Source organism: Equus quagga, chromosome 4, assembly GCF_021613505.1.
Source record: "Equus quagga isolate Etosha38 chromosome 4, UCLA_HA_Equagga_1.0, whole genome shotgun sequence".
Classification (NCBI taxonomy): domain Eukaryota; kingdom Metazoa; phylum Chordata; class Mammalia; order Perissodactyla; family Equidae; genus Equus; species Equus quagga.
Window position 1 is genome coordinate 23,324,287 of NC_060270.1, and position 22,966 is coordinate 23,347,252.

Sequence of the window (22,966 nt, forward strand, 5' to 3'; positions counted from 1 at the left end):
TTCACAGGCATGTCTGCACTGCAGCCTCACCAGGGGACTTTGTTTTCTGTCACATCAAGTTCTGTACTTTAAAAAATGAAAATCTAAAAATGCAAAAATTATATGTGAGAACAGTCACTGTCAGGTGAAAATTACAATGAATGGAATGAATGGAAATGATAGACTTTTTCATTTGCATAGTGATTTCAAAATAGAGTCTTTCACTCCTTCCTGGTAGTAGCAGCACCAAAGGCGCTGTTTTCATTCTGTTATCATGACCATGTCTTTCTGGGTGGTACAGCTGTTTTTCTTAGTTTATTCGATGCAACAAAGTTATTCCTTTCTAGTTTTATTATTATTGTTCTTTCGTTTAACAATGAAGTAGCGTAGGCAGCTGCAATTTGCATCCCACTTACTGTGAAAGTGTCAGGTACGAAGCAGCTCAACTGAGTTCGGGATTTGGAAATAGTGTATAAATTGAGTTTGCTTTTAACTCTCGTAAAAGGGAGTGCTAAAATATTTTTTGCACAGCAGGCAAACAAATATTCCTCTATTTTGTTAGATTTCATCATTTCACAAGCAAGGAACATTGCATGGTATGTGGGTACTGGGGAGAACTTTTGATCACTGCTCCATTCCCTATTTACAAATGTTTAGGGTTATTTCTACAATTGCTTGCCAAATTACTGTCAGCTGAGATACAGTATTGCCATTGAGCACATATGCTGGCAAAGGAATTTGATCCAAAATGGTTTCAAAAGAGCTGTGTGATGTCACTATCTGCTTCCTAAAAGAAACTAAGAGATACATTACAAATATGTTCAAATATGCTATTTATTAGTACTATTATTTCCAAGCACTCTAGAAAAATTCTAACCAAGACCTAAAAAAAAATAAGAAATACATGAAACAGAAAGGAAACAGTTATCAATCCTTCTAAGATAATATGCCCATCTTCACAGAAAACCCACAACAACATACTAAAAAATTATGTACACTCATAAGTGGCTGGATAAAAAAATGAACATACAAAAATGAATGGCTTTCATTCATGTACCAATCACAACTAGTTAGAAAAATATAATAGGCAAAAATATTTCCTTCATAACAGATATAAAAAATTTACAATATTTTAAAAAATTTATAGACCTATGATAAACTCCAATCTTTTTACTGAGAGATGAATAAACTCGATAAATGAAAATAACATGTTCTTGTGTAGGAAGATACAGTATTATCACAGAGTAGCTCTTTCCAAATTAATTCACAGTGCTTAGTGAATTTTCACTTAAAATCCCCAAAGGATTTGTTTAATGTGAGCACATTGTTTAATTCTAAAATTCATTAGAGGAATAAAATTCAATAACTAAGAAAATACGGAGAAAGAAGAGCATTAGGGAGGATGAGTCATTGTTTCAAACAGTAAAATATATACCAGTTGCTAAAATAGTTTTTAAAAAGTGTTTAATGGGCCTCAAAACTGATAGCTCAGTACATGGTCCAAAAAACAGAAGCTGGAATATAAAAGAATATATTAATATAATAAAGGTGGTTTCAAAGTCAGTAGGGGAAAAAGGGATTATTCAGTAAATGGTACTAAAATAAGAGGTATTGTTATTTCTAACAACTGTTTAGAAAAAAGTCAGTGAACACCATATATCAAAATAAATATGGAATGGATAAAGAGTAAAATGTAAAAAAGATACAGAAGAAATTTCTAGATAAATAAGAATAAAAATGTTAATGAAATATTATTTAACTATATAAAAATGTAAAAATGTGAAGCAAAATCAAAAGGCAAACAATAAACTGGGAAACACATCAGAAACAAATACAGTATTCTTAATAAAAAAGAAATTTATTTTCAGGTTTCAAAAACCTGAAACCCAAATAAGGAACAAAGAACAACTACCAGAAAAAATACAAGTTCCTAATAAACTTGAACACATGTTCAACATCACCAGCAATCAAAGAAATGCTAATTAAAATCATGAGATACCATTTTTCACCTATCAGCAAGATTTTCTTTTAAAAGATAAATCTCAGTTGGGCAAAGGAGAGGCAAAACAGGCACCCTCGCTCTTTCTGGAAGGAGAATAAATGGAAAGCACTTGGCCATATGGACCAAAGGCCTTTCATGCTGTCACTCCACAAATATCTGAATGTCCATTAGGCGCTCGGTGCATGATGAGCCACCACCCTGGCCCTCACAGGTGACCTCCTGGAGGGGAAGAGAGACTTTAAACACTTACTTAAACACAACTAACCATGTGATTATAACTTGGCTAAGCGTTACTGAGAAAGAGAAGGGGCACTGAGGTAACTCGATAGCTGCATGTGATTTGGGGGGTGGGGGAGGGAGATGTGGTCAGGAAAGATTTCCGTGAGAAAATGACATTTGAGCTGAGATCTGAAGGAAGAAGAGGAATTAACTAGGTAGAGCTGGGGTAAGGGGAAACGAGAAGAGAGAGGAGAATGGCTGGCCTGCAGATGGAAAGGCCCTGAAGTAAGAAGCAGTAAACCTCCGGAATCACAAAAACTGAAATGAATGCTCGTTTGGCCTGCACTGAGGGAGAGGGATTAAGCTGACAGGCAAACAGAGCTTTCTACGCGAGACAAAAACCTGGGTCTTTAGCCTAAGGGTAATGGGAAGCCACTGAAGGGTTTTAAGCAGAGAAACAAGATGAGATTTGTTTTTTAAAAACTGTCTCTGGTTTCAGTATGAAGAATGGCCTAGGTGGAGGGGGCGTGCAGAGGGACCAGGGACAAGGCTACTGTGGTTGTGTAGGTGAGAGAGACCCCAACTAGAGGATGGCCAGGGAGAAGGAGAGAAGCTAGTGGATACTAGATGTTTAGGGTGTAAGTCACCGGGTCACCAGACACCACTTAGAGAGGCGATGAGAATAACTCAGAGGTCTCCGGTATCAGAAGCTTCATAGATGGTGCGGCTACTGATGATAATGTTCACACCCTTCGACTCCATCGTTCTCCTAGGAATCTAGCCCAGGCAAATAATCAGAAACTCGGACAAGATTTATTTTCAAAGATGTTCACTACAGTCTTATTTATAATTTAAAACTTCTAAGCAATCTAAATAATCAAAATAGGAGGATTTTTAACATAAACTATGATATGAACATATAATGGAATATTAGGGAGTCATTTAAAAGTCACATTTAATGTCAGGAGAAGCTGCTCAGAATACGTTATATTAAAAAAAAAAGCAGGCTGTGAAAATTAACACTTTATTTTTAAAATACAAAAAGGCCTGCATGGACATATATCAAAGTGCAACTAGTGGTTATCTCTTGGTAATGGGACCAAGTGTTTTAAAATTTCTCAGATCTTCCCATGTTTTCAATGTTTTCTACAATGAGGAAATCCATACTTTTATTTTTTAATTATTTCTATTTTTAAATAACATTTTTGGAGCATTTACTGTGTGCTAGACACTGTTCTAAATGTTTTATACATATGAATGCATTTAATCTTGAAAACATTTCTAAGATACAGAAAGGTTGAGTGACTTGCCCAAAGTCACACAGTAAGCCAAAATGTGAACATGAGTTAAGCTCTCTTACGCCACTACCCTACACTGCTTGTGGAAATATTGCATTATACTCAAAGAAATAACTTTTAAAAGAACAAATTATCAAGACAACCCATAGAATAGGAGAAAATATTTGCCCGTCATATAGTGATAAGGGTCCAGGATCCAGAATATATAAAGATCTCTTTCACAAATCAACAACAAAAAGACAAAAAACCCAAAAAATCCCAAACAAAAAACACCTCAATTAGAAAACGGGTGAAGGATTTGAAAAGACATTTCTCCAAAGATATACGAAAGGTCAATGAGCACATGATAAGATGCTCAACATCATTAGTCATTAGAGAAAGGCATATCAAAACTATAATAAGATAACACTTCACACTCACTAGAATGGCTGGAATAAAAAATGAAGTGCTGGCAAGGATGTAGAGAAACTGGTACCCTCCTACATTGGAGTGGGAATTTAAAATGGTTCAGCTGCCTGGAACCATTGAGCAGTTCCTCAAAAGGTTAAACACAGAGTTACAGTATGACTTAGCAACTCCACTTCTAGGTATAAACTCAAGAGACACAAAAACATACACTGACACAAAAATCTGTACATAGAGGTTCATAGTAGCACTGTTTACAATAGCCAAAAAGTGGAAATACTGTCTGATGTCTCATAAAGTTTTTGTTGAGCAATGGAGAAAAAAAAAGGTGGAAATGTCCATTAACTGATGAATGGATAAACAAAATGTGGTATATCCAGATAGTGGAATATTATTCAGCAATAAAAAGAAATGAAGTACAGATACATGCTACAACATGGATGAATCTGGAAAACATGCTTTGCGAAAGAAGCCAGACACAAAAAGCCACATATTGTATTATTCTATTTGTATGAGGTCCAGAACAGGCAAATCTAGAAAAACATAAAGTAGATCAGCGGTTGCTAGGGGCTGGGGATAAGATGGAATAGACAGTGACTCCTTAAGGGGTACTGGGCTTCCTGATGGGGCAATGAAAATGTTCTGGAATTAGACAGTGGTGATGGTTGCACAACATTGTGACTACATGGAAACCACCGAATTGTATACTTTAAAATGGTGACTTTTATGTAATGTGAATTTTCTATGAATTTCAAAAGAGAACAAATCATCTTTAGTAAAAACTCAGAGCAGTTGCCCACAACTGCAGAGACTTTCTACCTTCTTTTTCTTTTATGCTTAAGTATTAACTTGAAAATGTCAAATTACTGTGCCTCATCTATAAACCAGGATAATAAGAGTGCCATTCTAAGAGGGTCTGAAGCAAATTAAGAGAGTTAGTATGTACAAAACTCAGAGCAGTGCTGGACACAATAGCTCTTGATGACTGCTAGCTCTTAGCGGTAGTGTACTTGGAGTCTAACCAGAATGTGAAAACAACTACAATTCCTGTTTCTCTCCAAATTATTGTCTAAGAGACACTTCAGTGAGTGGAAGATTTATTTGACTAAAATCAAGAGGGAAAAAGCACAGGTTGATTTTGACGTGGCTGCTGCTGGTGTAGTATTTAATTTTAAAATACAAAAAGGTCAACACAAGAGAAAGAAGCTTGGAGAAACTGGAAGTGAAGGTGGGTAATTTTCTAGTTCCTTCTGAGTTTTTAATAGATATTCATAGAGCCACTTCACAGTAATGCTTAAAACACTGTGAATTTCTAGACTCCCAAACTTACTCATATTTAAATAGAAGTTAAACACATGTTCTGAAGCCAGACAACGGTTATGAACTCTTTAAGATTAGAAACAGCACTATTTTTTGCTTTAAATTATTTTTAGAGTTAACAGTAATTGCTTTATCTGACTATAAGGTAAAAAATCAAAATGTTCCAAGTCTTCAGGGAGGAAGAGGGAGCAAACTCTAACGGCTTCTTAAGATGATGAACAAAACAGCTTTACATACGTTTCATGTTTATGCAACGCAATAGAGGTCAGGCAGCTGATAAAGCAGAGATAAAATCACAACCAAGACTGAGCACTATAAATAGTGCCTGAAGCCACAAATAAAAGGACACATTCTACATGAGTCAACAGTGGAAGGGACTATGAGATTAGTATTCGTCTTTTTCAGTCACACAAGAACATATATAACAACACATTAACAAATATTTATTGTCCATCACATTCAATGAACCATGATACATGAACAAATACATTTTACATGAGGCCATAAACTTTAGGTTGTTTAGTCTAAAAAGAAATCTTAACAGAAACTATCCTACAACTTCCAATAAAATTCTCCTATCTGCAAATGGGTCAAAAAGAGGATGAGGAATAAAGGATTCTCTAGAGATAAAGAAACAGAATGTGGGCATGCTACTGAAGAGGCATTCCCATGATTAAGGCATGCTTCACTTAATGACAGGGATACACCCTGAGAAATCTGTCGTTAGGTGATTTTGTCACTGTGTAAACATCATAGAGTGTACATACACAAACTACACACCTAGGCTGTATGGTCCCAAGCTTACGGGACCGCCATGATACACGCAGCCCGTCGTTGACAGAAACGTTATGCGGCACATGACTGTGCTTGTAGTCCTACCTGTATCAGTGCTTTTCAGTCCCATCCTGAATCGTATCCGCTTGCCAGGAAGGACCTCCGAAAGGTGTTCAGCAGTCCAGTGTTGCGCTGGCCAATCAAAAACCATGTTACAGAAGACTGCGGGTTGTTCTAAAGACATTATAATTTCTTTTGCTTTCTCTGGTGTAAAAGGTTTGACAGGTTCACCTAGGGAGAAAAAAAAATAGAGCAAAGGATAGATAACCATAAGGTAGTTCCAGATAACATGACAAAAAAATAGCTGATATCATTTCTATTATGGCAAATTCTGTATAATTACATTGCATTTACACTTCACTTATTACTATTTGGCCTCAAAGAACCATAATTCTTAAATGATTTTTATCCTGTTAAATTTTAAATGTTAGAAAATATTTACAATTTCCAAGAGAGGATTAATAATAATAATAAATAAATAAATGAAGGATTGTATGAGAAATGCTGATGGGAACTACTCCAGAGCAGCCAGAGCTGCAGAGTCAGCAGTGAGTCTCCTGGCTCTAGCACGCGTCTGTGCCGAAAAGACTACGGAATCAATACAGCACTCAATGATGGAGAGATTATTCTTATTCCAAGATTTAAGAAGACAAAAGATGTGCCAGGACGGAGGTCAGTGTTAATCCTCGACTTCAACTGCATCCATCAACAGCACAGGTGATATGTACGAACTAACACTGCGACGTACTGAGTGCTTCAACACATTTCACAGAATCACAGAATGTTAATCCTGGATAGGATAGTAAAGACTAGTTATTTGTTAACTAAAAGAACAAGTAGGTTTCTCTTCAAAGGCATCTTAAGATGAAAGGTTTTTGGTAAAGTCAAAATATGCTTCATACTCTGACCCCCAAAACATATATTTATGATTCTCTAGAACAATCAGCTAAACCCTCTATTTCAGTTACCAAACTTGTAATTACCTTAACTCAAAAGACTAAGAAAAGCTCATAAATAACCCAAATTCTCCCATCATCCAAGTTTCTTCTAAACTTTCTGATGAGAGGAAGAGGGAATGGGGAGGACTCATCAAGGAACTTGAGTAATTTGTACTTGTCTGAATGTAAGGCTTATTTTTAAAGAAAATGAAAATTTAAGTCAATCTGGCCTCCTTTCTCAGACAAGGGCAGAAACTCGGAATCCTTTCCTAAGCACCTGGTGAAAGTGAGCAGACTCTAAGCCTCAGAAGTGGACATCTGAGAACAATGTGTCACCTTCTACAGAGTCAGGGCTCCCAAGCGAGGAGGAGACGAGGGTGGATGCTTAGAGGGAAAGGGCAGGTAGACGGGTTGGGGCCCACGTGGAGTGAGGAAGAGAGAAGGTGCCCTTAGGTCTCCAAGTGCAAGAAGCCCGGAGTTTGTCCCCAAGTGACCTTAAGTGCTGAAGAGCCATGTTAAGGAAAATGGGATGTGACCAGAACAAAATTTTCTAACTTTCCTTGAGATCCCTCCCCCCGCCCCCGCCACTTTTGGCATGTGTGATTAATTCTCATTAAAGGTCTCAACCCAAACCAGCCTATAAACCTAAGTACAAGGTCACCTAGACACGGTGTGCCAGATCTTCCTGGACTTGGAGCGCCTGGATTCCGTGTGTGTGGAAACGGACAAGCTGGACTTTTTATTACATATTTTTTAAGTTTAGCTAGACTATGAAAAGCTACGATACATCCATGATAACACTCTGTTGTTTGTGGCATACAAATTAGAACTAACTTTTGGGAAACAACTGAGAAAATGAAGCAGAAATCTCAAGGAACCCATTAACCTAGTAATTCACGTTATGGGAATTTGTTTGTAACAAAATAGTTAATCATAAGCTATATACATACCCACTACCACAATATAAAAACTGAAAATATAAACAACTTAACGTCTATAAGTAGAAAAATATTTACTAAACATTGTTCCCACAGTACATTCCCATGGTACATTATATCCATTAATAATAAAAACAAGGGCTATGTAGAAATGTGTGGAAATGTAGGGACTAGGATTGACTCAGAGAACCACTGCAACAGCCAAGCAAGAAGTGTGATAATAAGGCCCTGAACAATAAAGGGTGGCAGAGATGACAGGAATGGAGAAATATTCAAAGAATAATATAAAGACTATTACAACCAAAGAGACAGGGCAGGAGGCAGATGCAGCTATAAGGAAGACTGAGGTTTCCAGACTTTGTGACTTGCCATAAGAGAAAAGTTAGGGGCAACAGCTCATTCTGTTGGGAAGATGAAGAGTTTGGTTTTGAAAATCATCATCATAATACCATATATTTACTTGTATACTGCTTTACTATTTGCCGCGTACTTTCATATATATTAAAATAAGAGTGCTCATCTGATCTTCTAAGAAGCCAGTAAAACACAGCCAGAGAAGGTATCTTATTTCCATTTCCCAAAGGAAGAAGTAGAAGCTCAGACGTCAAAGGTCAACACACCTGTGATGAACTGGAATTATAGCTCAGGTTTCCTGATTCCAAGCCAAGTGCTCTTTCCACTGCACAATCCTGCCTCCAGAGAATTAAAACTGTGGGACTTACACTAACACTAAAAACTCAGGGGAGAGTATAACCTGAAAAGATAATTAGGTTCAGGAAAGCTTTAGATCAATGCATAGATAATAAATGCATGTGTGCTCTTGGGGAGAGAAGAATGTTTTGGTTTGTGCCTATGTGTGTGGGGGGTGGGAGTAGGGCCGTATGTGTTAATACCTGTAATAGGGGTGTATGTGTTAATACCTATAATAGTTACCCAACACCCATTCTCATCCTCTTCACTAACAGAACTTTGGGCAATGGGAGTGGCTGAAAAACTACATTTCCTAGACTCCTTTGCAGATAACAGTGGCCAGAGATGTGTCTGAAGTTGCTGAGTCAGCCTTTTTGCCCGTAACCTCCTCTCCTACACTCTGCCTAGAAAACAGACAGAATGGCTAGCCATCTTGAGAGAGAAAAGTTGTGAAAATTGCAAACCTCAGCCAAAACAATGCAAAGATGTCCATCTTTGTGTCACTGGACCAACACTAGCAAATTTCTACCTCCTGAATCCTTTCACATAAAAAAATTAACTCTTATAGTTAAGACTCTGTTATTAGTTCATAACTTGCGTAACACGTTGCCCTCTGGGGCTATCGTTTTCAGGGACAACCGTATTCTCCCTGTAAAGCGCTCTGTGGCTTAGGCTGGATGAATTACGGCTGGTCTGACCCACAGTGGCATCCTTTCAGTTCTAAGGCAAAATAGTCAGACTTTGAACATTCAGCTTCGAGAACTCTAAAGGGCAGAGAAAAATAGAAGCACCTGCCCTTTTGGGGTGGGGATTTTGTTCTGCTTATCTTAAATTGGAGTGAATAGACCACATGGCTTTGAATTTTCCCAAAACAGCTGTCATATTTGGGTAAGACATGTCTAGGCGCCCTTCCAGAAACAAGTACGTGGGCATTAGTAACACACGAATAGTGTTTTGACAGAATAGCTTCAAAGAAGTCAATAAATATTTTTTCCTCTAACATAAGGTTAAATTAAGGGGAAAAAAAGCATATTTAACGATCTGATCTAAAAGTCCCAGACATCCCAGAGGTTATTTAATAAGAGATTCTAAAAAGTGAAATTTGCTGAGAAAGCACCTGGCCCAGTGATTGGAATATATTAAATGCTCGAACATCTGCTAAATGAATGAAAAGTGCTATAAAGTGTGTGCAGAACAGAGCAAGAGGATGTTCACCATTACAAGAAATTAGCATATTTACAGAATTTCAGGCCTATCAGTGAGATAAAACAATCAGCTGGTTGTGAGATAAAACTAATTTGGTTTCTGATAGCTTAATCAACAATGAACTGGGCAATTAAATTAACAAATTTAAGTGTTACAATTTCCTTTAAAGAAGAATGCAATCGACATTGCATTAATTAAATAGCCTAAGGATGTACCCAGTCATTTCATGGCAGGAATATCTGCAAAGAGTTATAAAAATTCTGAAGTAACTCTGACAGCCTTTAAAGCACAAGGGTATTCTGGTCTAAACTTGCACCCAGCAGCAATTTCTAATCAGATGACTTAGAAACTGCTGAAAAAACAGACGAGGGACCTAGGTGTTGCACAATAGTCTTTTCTCCCTCTAAGTGTGGCACGTTATTCAGAGGATTTATTACAGCTTTGGTTGCAACTAATTCTTCAGAGATAGTGAAACATCATCAAAAAGCAAATTGCCTTTTTCTCAGTAATTTTTTCTTTAATTAAAGCAAAGTACAAGATAGTTTGAAATCTTATTTCTCTGAATTTTCTAGCAATCTGGCTTTAGTCAATTAATATCTGGGTTGGCTTTATATCCAAGATTTAGAATTCAAGGCAAGAATAAGGAAAATTTACCAAGTTTCCAGAATACTCTCCTAATATTGAGAGAATACAACAAAGACAAAGATCATGAAATTGAAATTAACTCACCTCTTATGTCAAGTATAATTTTAAAAGAAATGTTAATAACTATTAAATTTAAATTTAATAGTTTTTAATTCTATTCAAAAACTTTCAGAAGGTGACACAAGAGTAAGTTACAAGTTACAATGTGTCAGAGACTCACCATAGTGACATAGCAGGAATAAAAAACTGGGTCCTGGCAGGGTGAGCTAATTTATTTCTAAATATATACATGTAAGCCTATGATGTTTTCATCACTCTGACAACTATTACATATATATACAAGAAATTTTAATAAAACTTCTGGAATGGTAGATATTAGGATAAAAACCAAGGACCATTCGGGCCACGTCAGAAAAAACACTGATGGAATTATGCAAGTACTACTTAACAAAATGACTGTATTTGTACTAAAGACCAAATGGTAAACTTAAGCCAAAGATAATTTTTCATTTTATAGTCACTATTTTAAAATGTCAATACAGACTAAGAAAATTCTCCTGAATGTTAACATAATGCTTAAGTAAAATGATGACTAGTCATAAACCTTGAAATTTCAAGGTCTAGAAGGTGGTGCCATTGAAGAAACCACAAACGGAAGTGTGGAGGCTGTTAGGACACAAAGTTGCCAATACCAATGCCTGGTGTGGTGGTGACACCCAAGCAGGTTCAGGCCGGGGACAAGAGACAGTTACACGCCAAACGGTTACCATCCTCCTGTCCAGCCAACCCAGAAAATTGTCTTCTCCTTCTCACTTTAATCCATTTATGAGCCACAAAATGGCTCACAAATAATACTTACAAGTTCAAAAGTAATACTGGTCCTAAACCTAAAGCAAGGAAAGGTAAATCTATATTTTAAGCAAAGTTAATACTAGAAAGCACAATGTCTTAAAGACTAATGCTCTCTAAAATGCTCCAAAGTATCTTCAAAATTTCAACCAAAATGTAACTACAAAATGTAACATCTAACTTCTCAGCTTCCACTAAGTAAATTTTCCATAATTCAAAATAAAATGGGTATTTCATCAAAGATATTCAACAGCTGAGTCTTGAAGAGAGATATTTGCACACTCATGCGCACAGCAGCACTATTCATAATAGCCAAGAGGTGGAAGCAACCCAAACGTCCGTCGACAGATGGCAGGGTAAACAAAATGTTTATACATACAGGGGAATATTATTCAGCCTTAAAAAGGAATATTCATCTGGCTACAGCATGGATGAACCCTGAGGACATTATGCAAAGCGAAAAAAGCCAGTCACAAAAAGACAAATACTGTATTATTCCATTTATATGAGGTATCTAAAATAGTCAAATTCATAGAAACAGAAGGTAGAATGGCAGTTACCAGGGGCTGAGGGGAAGGAGAAACGGGCAGCTGTTAGCAGGATACAGTTTCAGATATGCAAGGTGAAAAAGTTCTGGAGACCTGTTTCACAACAACGTGAACATACTTAACACTATGAACTGTACTCTTAAAGATGGTGAAAATGATAAGTTTTATGTTTTTAACCAAAATTAAAAATATTCAACAATATAGCTTTTCTGATATCCATCATTATCAAATATAAAGGATTTTAGCTACATTTATGAATTTACGAACTACACAGATGCCCCAGCAGGCGAATTTTTTACTTTTTCAGATTACAGAGGGGCCAGCCCTGTGGCCAAGTGGTTCAGTTTGCATGCTGTACTCCAGAGGCCCAGAGTTTCGCAGGTTTGGATCCTGGGCGTGGACATGGCACCACTCATCAAGCCATGCTGAGGTGGTGTTCCATGTAGCACAAACAGAGGCACTCACAAGTGGAATATACAACTGTGTTCTGGGGGGCTTTGGGGAGAAGAAAAAGAAGAAGAAGGAAGAAGAAGAAGGAAGAAAGAAGAAGGACGAAAGAAGAAGAAAGGAGGATTGGCAACAGATGTTAGCTCAGGTGCCAATCTTTAAAAACAAAAAAGATTACCCAGACTTTGGCTTTTCTTTAAACCCCCCTGCCTCCCACTGCCCTTTTTAAAAAAATGAAAACAAGAATGGCATGAAGAGTATGACATCTCCAACTCAAGAGGAGTAAATCCAGTCATCCAGCAGTGTCAGCTCTATATGAAATTCAAATCCCTACAACTCGGGAATGACCTACATCCTTGGGAAGGCCTGGAAGAAGAGCTGCTAAGAATCCATTCTTCTCTTCATCAAGGCATAAACCTGGCTACAACTAAAATGATGAGAGCTCAACAGAAAGAAATATAATAACCTCAGTCTAAAAGACTGAATCGGATTCAAAGAATTGCAATGTTTACTTTCACCGAAATGCTTCAACCAATGTGTGATCCTGGAATTCAGAATTTAAGTTGATTCTTAACAATAAGTAGTTTCATGTTTGTTTGTTTAAGACTATTTTTTAGAGTAGTTTCAGGTTTACAGCAAAATTGAGAGGAAGGTACAGAGATTTCCCATACGTCTCCTCCCCCTACACATGCATAGCTTCCCCCATTACCCACATCATTCACCAGAATGGTACATTTCTTACCAGGATAAACCTAAACTGATACATCACAACCACCCAAAGTCCACCGTTTACCTTAGGATTCAGTCTTGATGGTGTACATTCCATGGGTTTGGACAAAAGTATGAGGACAAAAGTATAATGCACATTCTATGAGTTTGGCCAGAAGTACAATGACATATATCCATCATTATAATATCATACAGAGTATGTTCACTGCCCTAAAAATCCTCTGTGCCTTGCCTATTCATCATCGTTTGTTTTTAATAATTTTCAAGCTATTACTTCAAATAAAAAATATCACATCCTTGAAGGCAAGCCTGTTACTTTTATGTCCCCAGAACTCAGCACAGTGCTTGGCATAAACTGATGCTAAATAAATAAATGTTTTCTGAATTTACACCACATTTCTAGCGATGAATAAAAATACTAAATTTTATTAAAACTAACCATCTGTGGGGCTGGCCCCGTGGCCGAGTGGTTAAGTTCGCACACTCTGCTGCAGGCGGCCCAGTGTTTCGTTGGTTCGAATCCTGGGCGCGGACAGGGCACTGCTCATCAGACCACGCTGAGGCAGCGTCCCACATGCCACAACTAGAAGAACCCACAACGAAGAATACACAACTATGTACCGGGCGACTTTGGGGAGAAAAAGGAAAAAATAAAATCTTTAAAAAAAAAAAACCTAACCATCTGTTTTCTCCACTTTTGCATAATGCGATGTTGAATAGAATCAGAAACAGACTCAAAAGATCGGGACCAGTTCCACAATTTCACGCTCACCTCCACCAGTTCCCTTTCCTGCTCCCCATCACACTATTTATCACTAATTGACTCCTAATCCCTCTCGCGCCTACAGCAACCACGCCAAAGCTTCCTCTCTCAAACCCCCAGTACCCCTCTCCACTTCCTCACTCTGTGTGGTGCCTTGCTCTGTTTTTCTGAGAAATCTGAAACCCATGATTTCCCTCTTTTTCACTTCAACATTTCTGGTTCACCCTGTTCTTCTTTGGTCTCAAAGGATACACTCTTCCTCCTTTGCACCAGCGTTCTCGGCCACTGCTTCCACTCTAGCAGAACCAGTCTGTCTCCTCACCTCCCTCCCCGCCCTCTGTGCCTTGGGCTTTTCTCCACTCACTTCCACAACCCGGCTTCCCATCACCACAAATGGCCTCTTCCATCAATTCCATAGGCGAACTATACTGAACTCTATGCATTCAAATTACTCTAGGAAGCACAGACCAACTCAGTTTGTATTCATGCTTTCTCATCTCAGCCCACAAAGCACTTAATGTGTGTAATATTTGCATCCCATCTAATTGCCTCCTGCCTTGTGGATCTGTCTTATACGACAACTCTTTTTATCTGTCTTCTCCCCAAAACTCTAAGCTATAGTTTATAAGCTATTTTAGGGCAAAGACTATCTTCTACTTCACTGTATGAGAGGGTCTCCTGTTTATAGTGTACATTAAAATATTTTTTGATAATGGAACGGTAATAAGCTTGCTCAAAAATCAACTTTTCTATGACTCCCACAATATTATTCATCACCCTGACCCTTTCACATGCATTTATCTAGTCTATGTACCTTTGTTCACATAACCCTTACCTAATTTAAAGCAAAGCCTTCTCTTCCAGTAGGATTTTGCCCACTTAACTTACTCTGTAATGCTTATAAGCAGTCACTCCAAAGTGGTGTTTCTGGGGAGGATGAAAGTTTAAAATAGGGTTGAATGTTCCACAGATGGAATTCAGAGAACCCTTTAATACAAAAATTTAAAGTCACTTGCAAATATTTGTGTGTGCATGCTGCATTTTTCAGGGGAGCAAATCCATAGTTTCATCAGACTTTTTCCCTCCTTAGGACATCAAGATTAAGAATCACCAGTTCTTCAAAAAGTTAAATATGGAATTATCATATGACCCAGCAATTCCACTCTTAGATATATGCCAACTGAAAACATACGTTAATACAACAACTTATATATGAATGTTCATAGTAGCATTATTCATTGTAGCCAAAAAGTAGAAACAACACAAATGCTCATCAACTGATGAACAGATAAACAAAATGTGGTATATCCACACCATGGAATATTATTCAGCCATAAAAAGGAATGAAGGATTGACACATGCTACAACATAGATATATTATGCTATGTGAAAGAAGCCAGACAAAAAAGGCCATATATTGTATGATTCCGTTTATAAGAAATGTCCAGAATGGGCACGTCCACAGAAACAGAAAGTAGATAGTGATTGCCAGGGACTGGGGGAAGGGCTAATGGGGTGTGACTACTAGTGGGTAACAGGTTTCTTTCCAGTGTGATGAAAATGAACTGGAATTATAGAAATGATGGCTGCATAACTTTGTGACCATACTAAAAGCCACTGATTCGTATACTTTAAATGGGCGAATTTATGGTATGCGAATCACATGTGTGTATATATATGTATATATATATATAAAAAACCTCCTCTTCCCCAGCTGCATGCTTGACATCTCTTTTGCAGCATCTTTCCATACCTAAACTCTACGCATTCACATTAAAACAACAGTGTTCCTAACCACCTCCTTTTCTTAAGGTTCCTAATTTCTCCCACTGGGAAATTCTTCTTTTCTCTCAGGTTCAACATCAGTCAGTCACCAAGGCCAGCACTTTCTATTAACAAAAATAACTACCTTTTTTGAATATCTAATTCCTGCTAGACATTATACTAGATAATCCACAATTATCTTTAATTTTCACAAAAATCTGTGTTTTACAGAGGAGGAAACTGAGGCTAAGGGGGATTAACTACCTTGCTCTTCAGTCTTTCTCCCTCCAACGTACCCTCCACCCTTCACAGAGTGATCTTCCTAAAACTAAATCTGACCAAGATACTCCCCAAGCTGAAACTCTTTAAAGGCTTCCCACTGTCTTACAGTCCAGATTCCTTAACTTGGTACAAGGTGCCTTGCAGGATCCCACTTCTCATTTCAATTTCTGTCAGTTCCTGGACCATGCCATGCTCTTTCTCCTCTTGCCTCTGGACTTAGTACAGGGTTCCCCTACTCATTCACTCAACAAATATGTATTAAGTGCCCACTATACACCGGCATGGTACTTGCTGCTTGGGCACATGAGGGAAATAAATCAGACATAGGTCCTGCCCTCAAGGTGCATAAGGTCTAATGGAAGAAACAAATAATAAACAAGTAAATACAGAACGTGATAAGTGAAAGGAAGGAAGCAGGATGCAGCACTACACAACATCTAGGGTCAGGATGCAGCGGAAAACCACAACTGTTTTCAATGGGTTGGTTTAGGAAGGTCTCAGGTGGTGACATACTATGAAACCTGAAGATTGACAAGCCAGATATGAGAAAGTAGGTGGGAGGAGGAAGGGGATGAATGGCAAGAGATGCTCTTGGAGACAACAGCAGAGCTCAGACCAAGGACTTTTGTAGGCCATGGTCAGGAGTTTCTAAATTCTGGGTGCAATGGAATTCACTGAAGAATTTCAAGTAAGGGAGTGTCACTTTTTCTTGCTGAATGGAGAAGGGATTGGGGGGACATAAGACAGGAAACAAGAACACACGGCCTGAAGATACAGGAGTGGTTTAGATGAGAAATATGGACATTGTGGACAAGGGTCTGACAGTGAAGGAGGAAAAAAGTGGACAGATTAGATGCAGAATTGACCTGACTTGCAAAGTCATCAGCTGAAAGTGAGAGATGGAGAGAGAGAGTCTGAGGAACTGTCACTGGAGAAAGAAAGTAGGCTTATCAGAGAAATAGGATCATGCTGAGAGAATATTCAAGAGGCTGGCCATTTTCAATTTAGTGTCACCAATTTGTCCAGACTTTTTCCAGCAAAGTTCAACCATACAGGTGCAGGTGCAAAGAGGGTAAAGGTTGGGTTCAGCCAGAGGAAGGGTTCTGCCAGAAAAATAAAAGGCAGAGAGGGACAAGAGAATAGTGCATTGTCAAAGGAGAGATTATAATGATAAACTGACACACACTCTAAACTGGGTAAGGGGGTACAGATGGACAGAAACGGAAGGATTAATGGATTGGAGATACAGATGAAGTTCATGTACCCTGGGGTACAGAACCAAGTGACTTTTGTCAGTAGGAACTTATAATTAGTTTCTTTTGCTTGGAATGGTCATCTCCCGCTCTAGGCAAACATGACTATTTTATCTCCAACCACATCTATCCAGTGCTTTTCTGCTCCCTGTCTTCCCATGACCCCCCAGAGCCACCACCTGAGTTTGTCACTATCTCAGCCAATCATAAAGGCCGACCTCCAACTAGTCCCTCCTAGAAGCATCTATGTTTTCCGCACTGGGCGCGCTCCTCTAGGTGACAGCCTTCACCCACTGTGTACTGTTAGTATTCACGTTAGACACATTGGTCATTCTTTTTCCCTTGCTAAGCCCCTTTACTCAATTGGGAAAAGGCAATGTTATCAACATCCAAAAATCTCTGGATCCCGCGGCAGTATCCAGAACAGTGCCAGGCACGGGGCAATCATTCAATAAATGCCAACGGGGATCCCAGGCTCAAGGGTCTCCAAACCTTACCCGTTCTCTAAAGCAGGATTCCACCGCAACCAAACAAAAGCTCGTAATCGCTGTTTACAAAAGTCCCAGATATCTCTAATTACCCCAAGGGTGAGCTCCAATTTCACAAACTTAATTTTAAGCCACTGTAACATTCAAAACATCCTCCTTCGTGAAACAGAACTGGCAGGAGGAGGGGATATGGGGCCCGGAACGACGATCAAAAATATGGATGCCACAATTTGAGAAAAGACACGTTCACTAGAAAACAAATCATTTTCCTTATAGCTTAAGGCAGGTCCGCAGAGCCACATGAGGGATGCCCAAAGAGCCAGTCGGCACAGGGATGTAGTCACGGTCAGACCTCAGCCTGGCACCTACCTGCCTCCTGGCCAGCTCCAGCTGCAGGGCCCGTATCGGAGGTCGCCCCCGGGCCTGCAGCCATGGCTAGCACAACAAGGGCTCCGCCCGGACCCAAAAGTGGAGTGGGAGTGGGACACGACGAGTGCCAAAACCGCGTTCTGAGGCAGTACCACCGGAAGGACTTTTCCGGGGTCCCCGGGAAGCGCCGCTCACGTGGAGTCACGTGACGGGCTGGGCGGGGCCCCGCAGATTTGTTTTGATTTCCCTGTTGTTGAAACGGAAGCACGTGGTGTAGGCTGTGGCGCCTGTTACCTTCCCCAGAGCTTAGCCTTCCTTTCACTGTAGTCTTTTCTTGGCTTCATTTCTGCTTCTCCTCGTTTTCCAGTCAGGCCCTTCCTTTCCACCTTGGCGCTCTTTGCCACCCAACCGTACTGGAGTTTTAGGGGACGGTTTGCTTTTTTTGTGGGGCTCGGGACAGTGGAATGTGGCTCTGCGTTCGCTTGCTCTGCAGCCGCTCTTAACCAGCCCTGGATGCCAGGAGAGCTCACGTTTCTCTTCCACCTCCCTTGCCCTTCTGGCAGTAACATGACTCCATCTGGTTTTCTTGGCTGCCGGAGAATACGAACCTCAGGCAAATGTCTTTTAATTGCGTTCCCCGTGACTCATTTCCCGACCTAGACAAGCCAAATCGCTTGACTTAGGTTTTCAAGGACACTAACCGACACCTGTCAGGCTTCTGGATTTGTATACCAAATAAACAATCGGCTGCTTGAGCAAGAGATCAACAACCCTCACCCTTCTCCTCATTTACTCTTTGATCAAAATCATAATAACTGGAGACGAATCGAGGTCGTTTGGGGGCAGAAATCTTCCAGCCTTAATCAACATATCTTTGTTTGCTCGTCTATTAAGCGACAAGAAAATGGATAGGAAGATATCTATGTCTTTATCCATGTATATACAGATGAATTAAATTGGCTACTTTATTATCTCCTCATTGGGTATGTACGACACAAAAAGAAAGCTGATAAAACTAGGCATTTCTTGCTGTACGTAAAAAACAAGAAATTATTTTCATGCAGCAATCTTCTAGTCCCCCCTACGCCTCAATTTTATCCTATCTCCCCCTATAATTTCTGAAGTTATAAATCCAAGAAAAATAAGAATAAACCCAATATAGAAGCAAGCATTAAGTAGCTTAAGCGACCGGAGGTCTCCGACTTGTTTATTAGGCACATGATGTGAACTTGGGCACTTCCTCCAGCAACCCCGTGTTCCTTGCCCAACCTCCTCTAACACAGCCCTCTCTGGGAGATTCCCGTGCCCCGGGCTCAGCCGCGCTCCTGCCTGCCTTTTCAGATCCTCTCCGTCCTCTCTCCAGGACCCGAGTCCACTCCCTCTCTGGTCTCTTTCCTGACAGCCGGCCGTCCCAGCCCCGCCTCCCCACCTGGGACCGGCTCGTACGGCGCAGGCGCACCAGGCGCGGCCAGGAGGCCGAAGGCGACCCAAGCAGCTTCGGCCCCCGCCTCTTCCGGCCGCTTACGCGCGGGGCTGGTCCGCGGCCGGCCGGACCGCGCCGGCCAGTGGCCCCGCGGGTCGCGCGTCGGCATGGGCTCGGGCTGGAGCAGCGAGGAGGAGCGGCAGCCGCTGCTGGGGCCCGCGCTCGGGCCTGCGCCGGCGGCTGCCTGGAGAAGCCGGGAGGCGGCGGCGGCGGCGCTGCCCGCGGCGGCCCCGGGTCCCGGGCGGGTGTACGGGCGCCGCTGGCTTGTGCTGCTGCTCTTCTCGCTGCTGGGTTTCGCGCAGGGCCTGGTCTGGAACACCTGGGGCCCCATCCAGAACTCGGCGCGCCAGGCCTACGGCTTCTCCAGCTGGGACATCGCGCTCCTCGTGCTGTGGGGGCCCATCGGCTTCCTGCCCTGCTTCGCGTTCATGTGGCTCCTGGACAAGAGAGGTGAGGGGGTCCGGGGAGCGCCGGCCAGCGCTGTCGCTCCTGGGGGAACGGAGTCTGCCGGGTGTCCAGGCCCGCGGGCCGCCTCCCTCGCCTTCGTCTTTGGGATTGTGTGAGGTGACCGAGTGTTGCTGGCATCCCATTCCTGAATAGAAACCCTCCGTCCTTAAAGCGATGAATATGGGAAGGCTTCTTTGCAGATACTTGTTTGTTTATGTCAAAGCCCATTATGCAACAGCAGGGATTAAGCGATCTCCAAGTGTTCAAGTTTTTGCATGTTGTGGACATCAGAGAGCATCCCTGTGCACGTGCCATGTGTGTTTTTTACATCTGACAAAAATGACTGATGCTTTGACTTCAAAGGGATTTGGGGATGTTGAGGATGAAAGGTCAGAAAATAGACTGATGATGCCCAGATATAAGGAAGTAATGAGTTGGCCTTGCATAATAGATGACTCCAGCCCAGGAAGAGCTGTTGGGAAACTCAGATCTGACGCTTTGGTTTCTGGAAAATGGTTAACAGCAGCTTTCAAGTGTGTATGTGTGACTTGGTGGCTGTATCGGTTGAAATTTATGACTCTCAGATAAAGCTTGGCAGATGAATGAAGACTTCGCAGAGGAATACTCTGGCCAGATGTCTGACTTTACCACTTGCCAGTGTGATTCTGTGAGGAGAAGAAAAAAGGTCCTAGGACTGAATGATAAGGCATTGAATTAGACCACACAAGTTTGAGTAAAGAATTTGTGATCAATATGATGTAGCTGCTAAGAACAGGAAGGACTGTTTTAGGCACAATAGTGTCCACAACTAGAAGAGAAATAGTTGGCTATGGTCTACTCTAGTGTTCAGTTCTGAGCGTTAAGGCCATTGACAAGCTTGCGTACTTTAAAAGTTGTGTAACAAGAACGATAAAGGATGTAAAAATCATAATGTGTAAGATGAAGGGAACTGGGTGTGTCAAGCTGCAAAAAGAAACTTAAGGCAGAATATAAAATATGTGAAGATCAAGCGAAAGAGGAATTGGACTTAGTGTGTGTAGTTCTAGAAGGAAGAACTAAATGGAGTGAAGTTACAAAGGGCTCTAACTCAAAGCGGGATGAGGAAGTATTTCTAACAATGAAAGGTGTCCAGCTCTGGAAGGTGTGTCTTGACCAGTGTCAAGCTTCCAGGTAGAGTAAGTACTTATGCAGAGGATGTGTGCTAGATGCTGAGGAAGAGTTTCTTGTACTGAGTGGAGGTTTTCTTTGTTTAGATTTTTTTTTGTTTGCTTTTAAACTAAGTCAGAGACTTTATTTGGATTTCACCAGTTTTTCCACCAGTATCTTTTTTTCCTCTTCCAGGATTCAGTCTAGGGTCCAAATGGCATTTAATTCTGATTTCTCCTTAATCTTCAATCTGTGTCAATTCCTATGTCATTCTTACAAGGTTGGCTAAATTTAGGGAAAAATGCTATTTTATAGTTTATTTATCATCTTTTTATCAGGAGCATTTTTCAATATTACTCCCTAAATTTAACTAACCTTGTTTTTATGGCATAAAAAGATTAATTTTTTACCCTTTTTATTGTAATTGTATCTTTTATCTATGGCCAGATAAATTAGGGATTACTTATTCGCTTTGCAAGATAAGTTACTTCAGGAGTTCTTTCATAGTTCCTGTAACTATATGGTGAATTCAATTTTCTATTTTCTGTGGGTTGAAGCAATAAAAAATAAATTTAAAAATTCTCTTTTAAGAAAGTGCTTTTCCTTTTCAGTAGGAGAAAGCTAATACACTCATCTGTTGGCTGCTGCTGCAGGTGTCCTATCTGTGTGCATAGAAAGTAAATTCCCAGCGTCCAGGATGCTAGCATATCTTGCTCCCTAGAGGGCAGAGAGGAGTCTGGCTTTCTTGCTGCTGTGAGTCCCAGCCAGCTTAGCATAGAAGACCAATTATCTTGCTAAAATAGATTTTATACTCTCTCACCCCTTTTCCTTTTCCAGCAAGGAGACAAAAAATGACTAGCTAGTGAGATAATAGGGGAGCCAAGAGCAAGTGTGCTCTGAGAAGCCAAGTGAAGAAAGTTTCAAGGAGGAGCTAGCATGTAAATGTGTTGCAAGCACTGGGGAGATAGCCTTCCCAGAGCCTACATTCTGGTGAGGAGATCCAGGCAACAGACAATAAAATTAAATATTTAGTAAGTCAGATGGTGATAAACGCTTTGGAGAAAAATAAAGCAGAGCAAGGGAAAAAAGGAATGTGATTGCGTGGTATTCTGCTTTATATAGAGTATCAGGGAAGGCCTTACTGATAAGGTATGTTTGAGCAGAGACCTGAGGGAAAAAGGAAGCCTGACTTGTCAATTCTGGACAAGACTGTTTGGGTCAAAAAGACAAAGGTCCTGAACTTTTGTTTGGCATATGCAAGAAAGAGCAGTGGGGCCTCTGCAGCCAGAGGTGAGCCATAAGGGAAATAGTGGTAGGAGATGAGGTCACAGACGTTGTGGGAGGCTGAATCATGCAGGGCCTCGTGGGCCACTGTTAACACGTTGGCCATTAAGGAGTGAGGGGGCCTGACTCCACTGGACGGCTTTGAGCAGAAGAGTAAAATGATGATTCTGCTGTTGTCTTGAGAACAAGGGCCAGAGCAGGGAGACCAGTTAGGAGGCAGGCAGAATAATCCAGATGGGGCTAATGGTGACTTCCAACCAGGGTATTGGGAGTGGAGGATCTGAGAAGCGGTTAGACTCCAGATACGTGTTGAAAGTAGACTCACCAGTGATTGTTGATGGGTCAGAGGTGGGGCGTGAAGAAAGGAGAGGAGTCTAAGATATCTCTCAACTCTTTGGCATTAGTAATTGGGAGAATCAAGCTGCACTTTACTCAGAGGTAGAAGATTGTGGAAGCAGCAAGTAGACATGTTAAACTGTCGGCTGGATTACAAATATGGCGTTCACAGGAGAGGCTTGAGCAATAAATTTGGGGTTTGTCAACCTGTAATGGTATTTAGAGTCTCAGGGCCAAGTGAGATCGCTTTTGGAGAAGGGTGTTGCTTCTGTGGAGGACTGAGCCCTGAGGCCTTCGGACGTTT

The 22,966-nt window shown here is 40.6% G+C and overlaps 1 protein-coding gene across 2 annotated transcripts in view; it reads right to left on the bottom strand.

The window, feature by feature from the left end:
* Window positions 1–19,899, bottom strand: part of HSPBAP1 (HSPB1 associated protein 1) — a 51,089-nt gene extending 31,190 nt beyond the window's left edge. The window contains exons 1-2 of one of the 2 annotated variants that reach the window (XM_046657967.1): window positions 19,396–19,899; window positions 6,103–6,288 (exon numbers count right to left, since the gene is read on the bottom strand). In XM_046657967.1, the coding sequence (XP_046513923.1) occupies window positions 6,103–6,288; window positions 19,396–19,780 (571 nt within the window). In that variant the 5' untranslated portion in view covers window positions 19,781–19,899. Of the gene's footprint in view, window positions 1–6,102; window positions 6,289–17,966 lie in introns of both variants that reach the window. The other variant, XM_046657968.1, reaches the window with a different exon arrangement.
* Window positions 19,900–22,966: the final 3,067 nt, after the last annotated feature.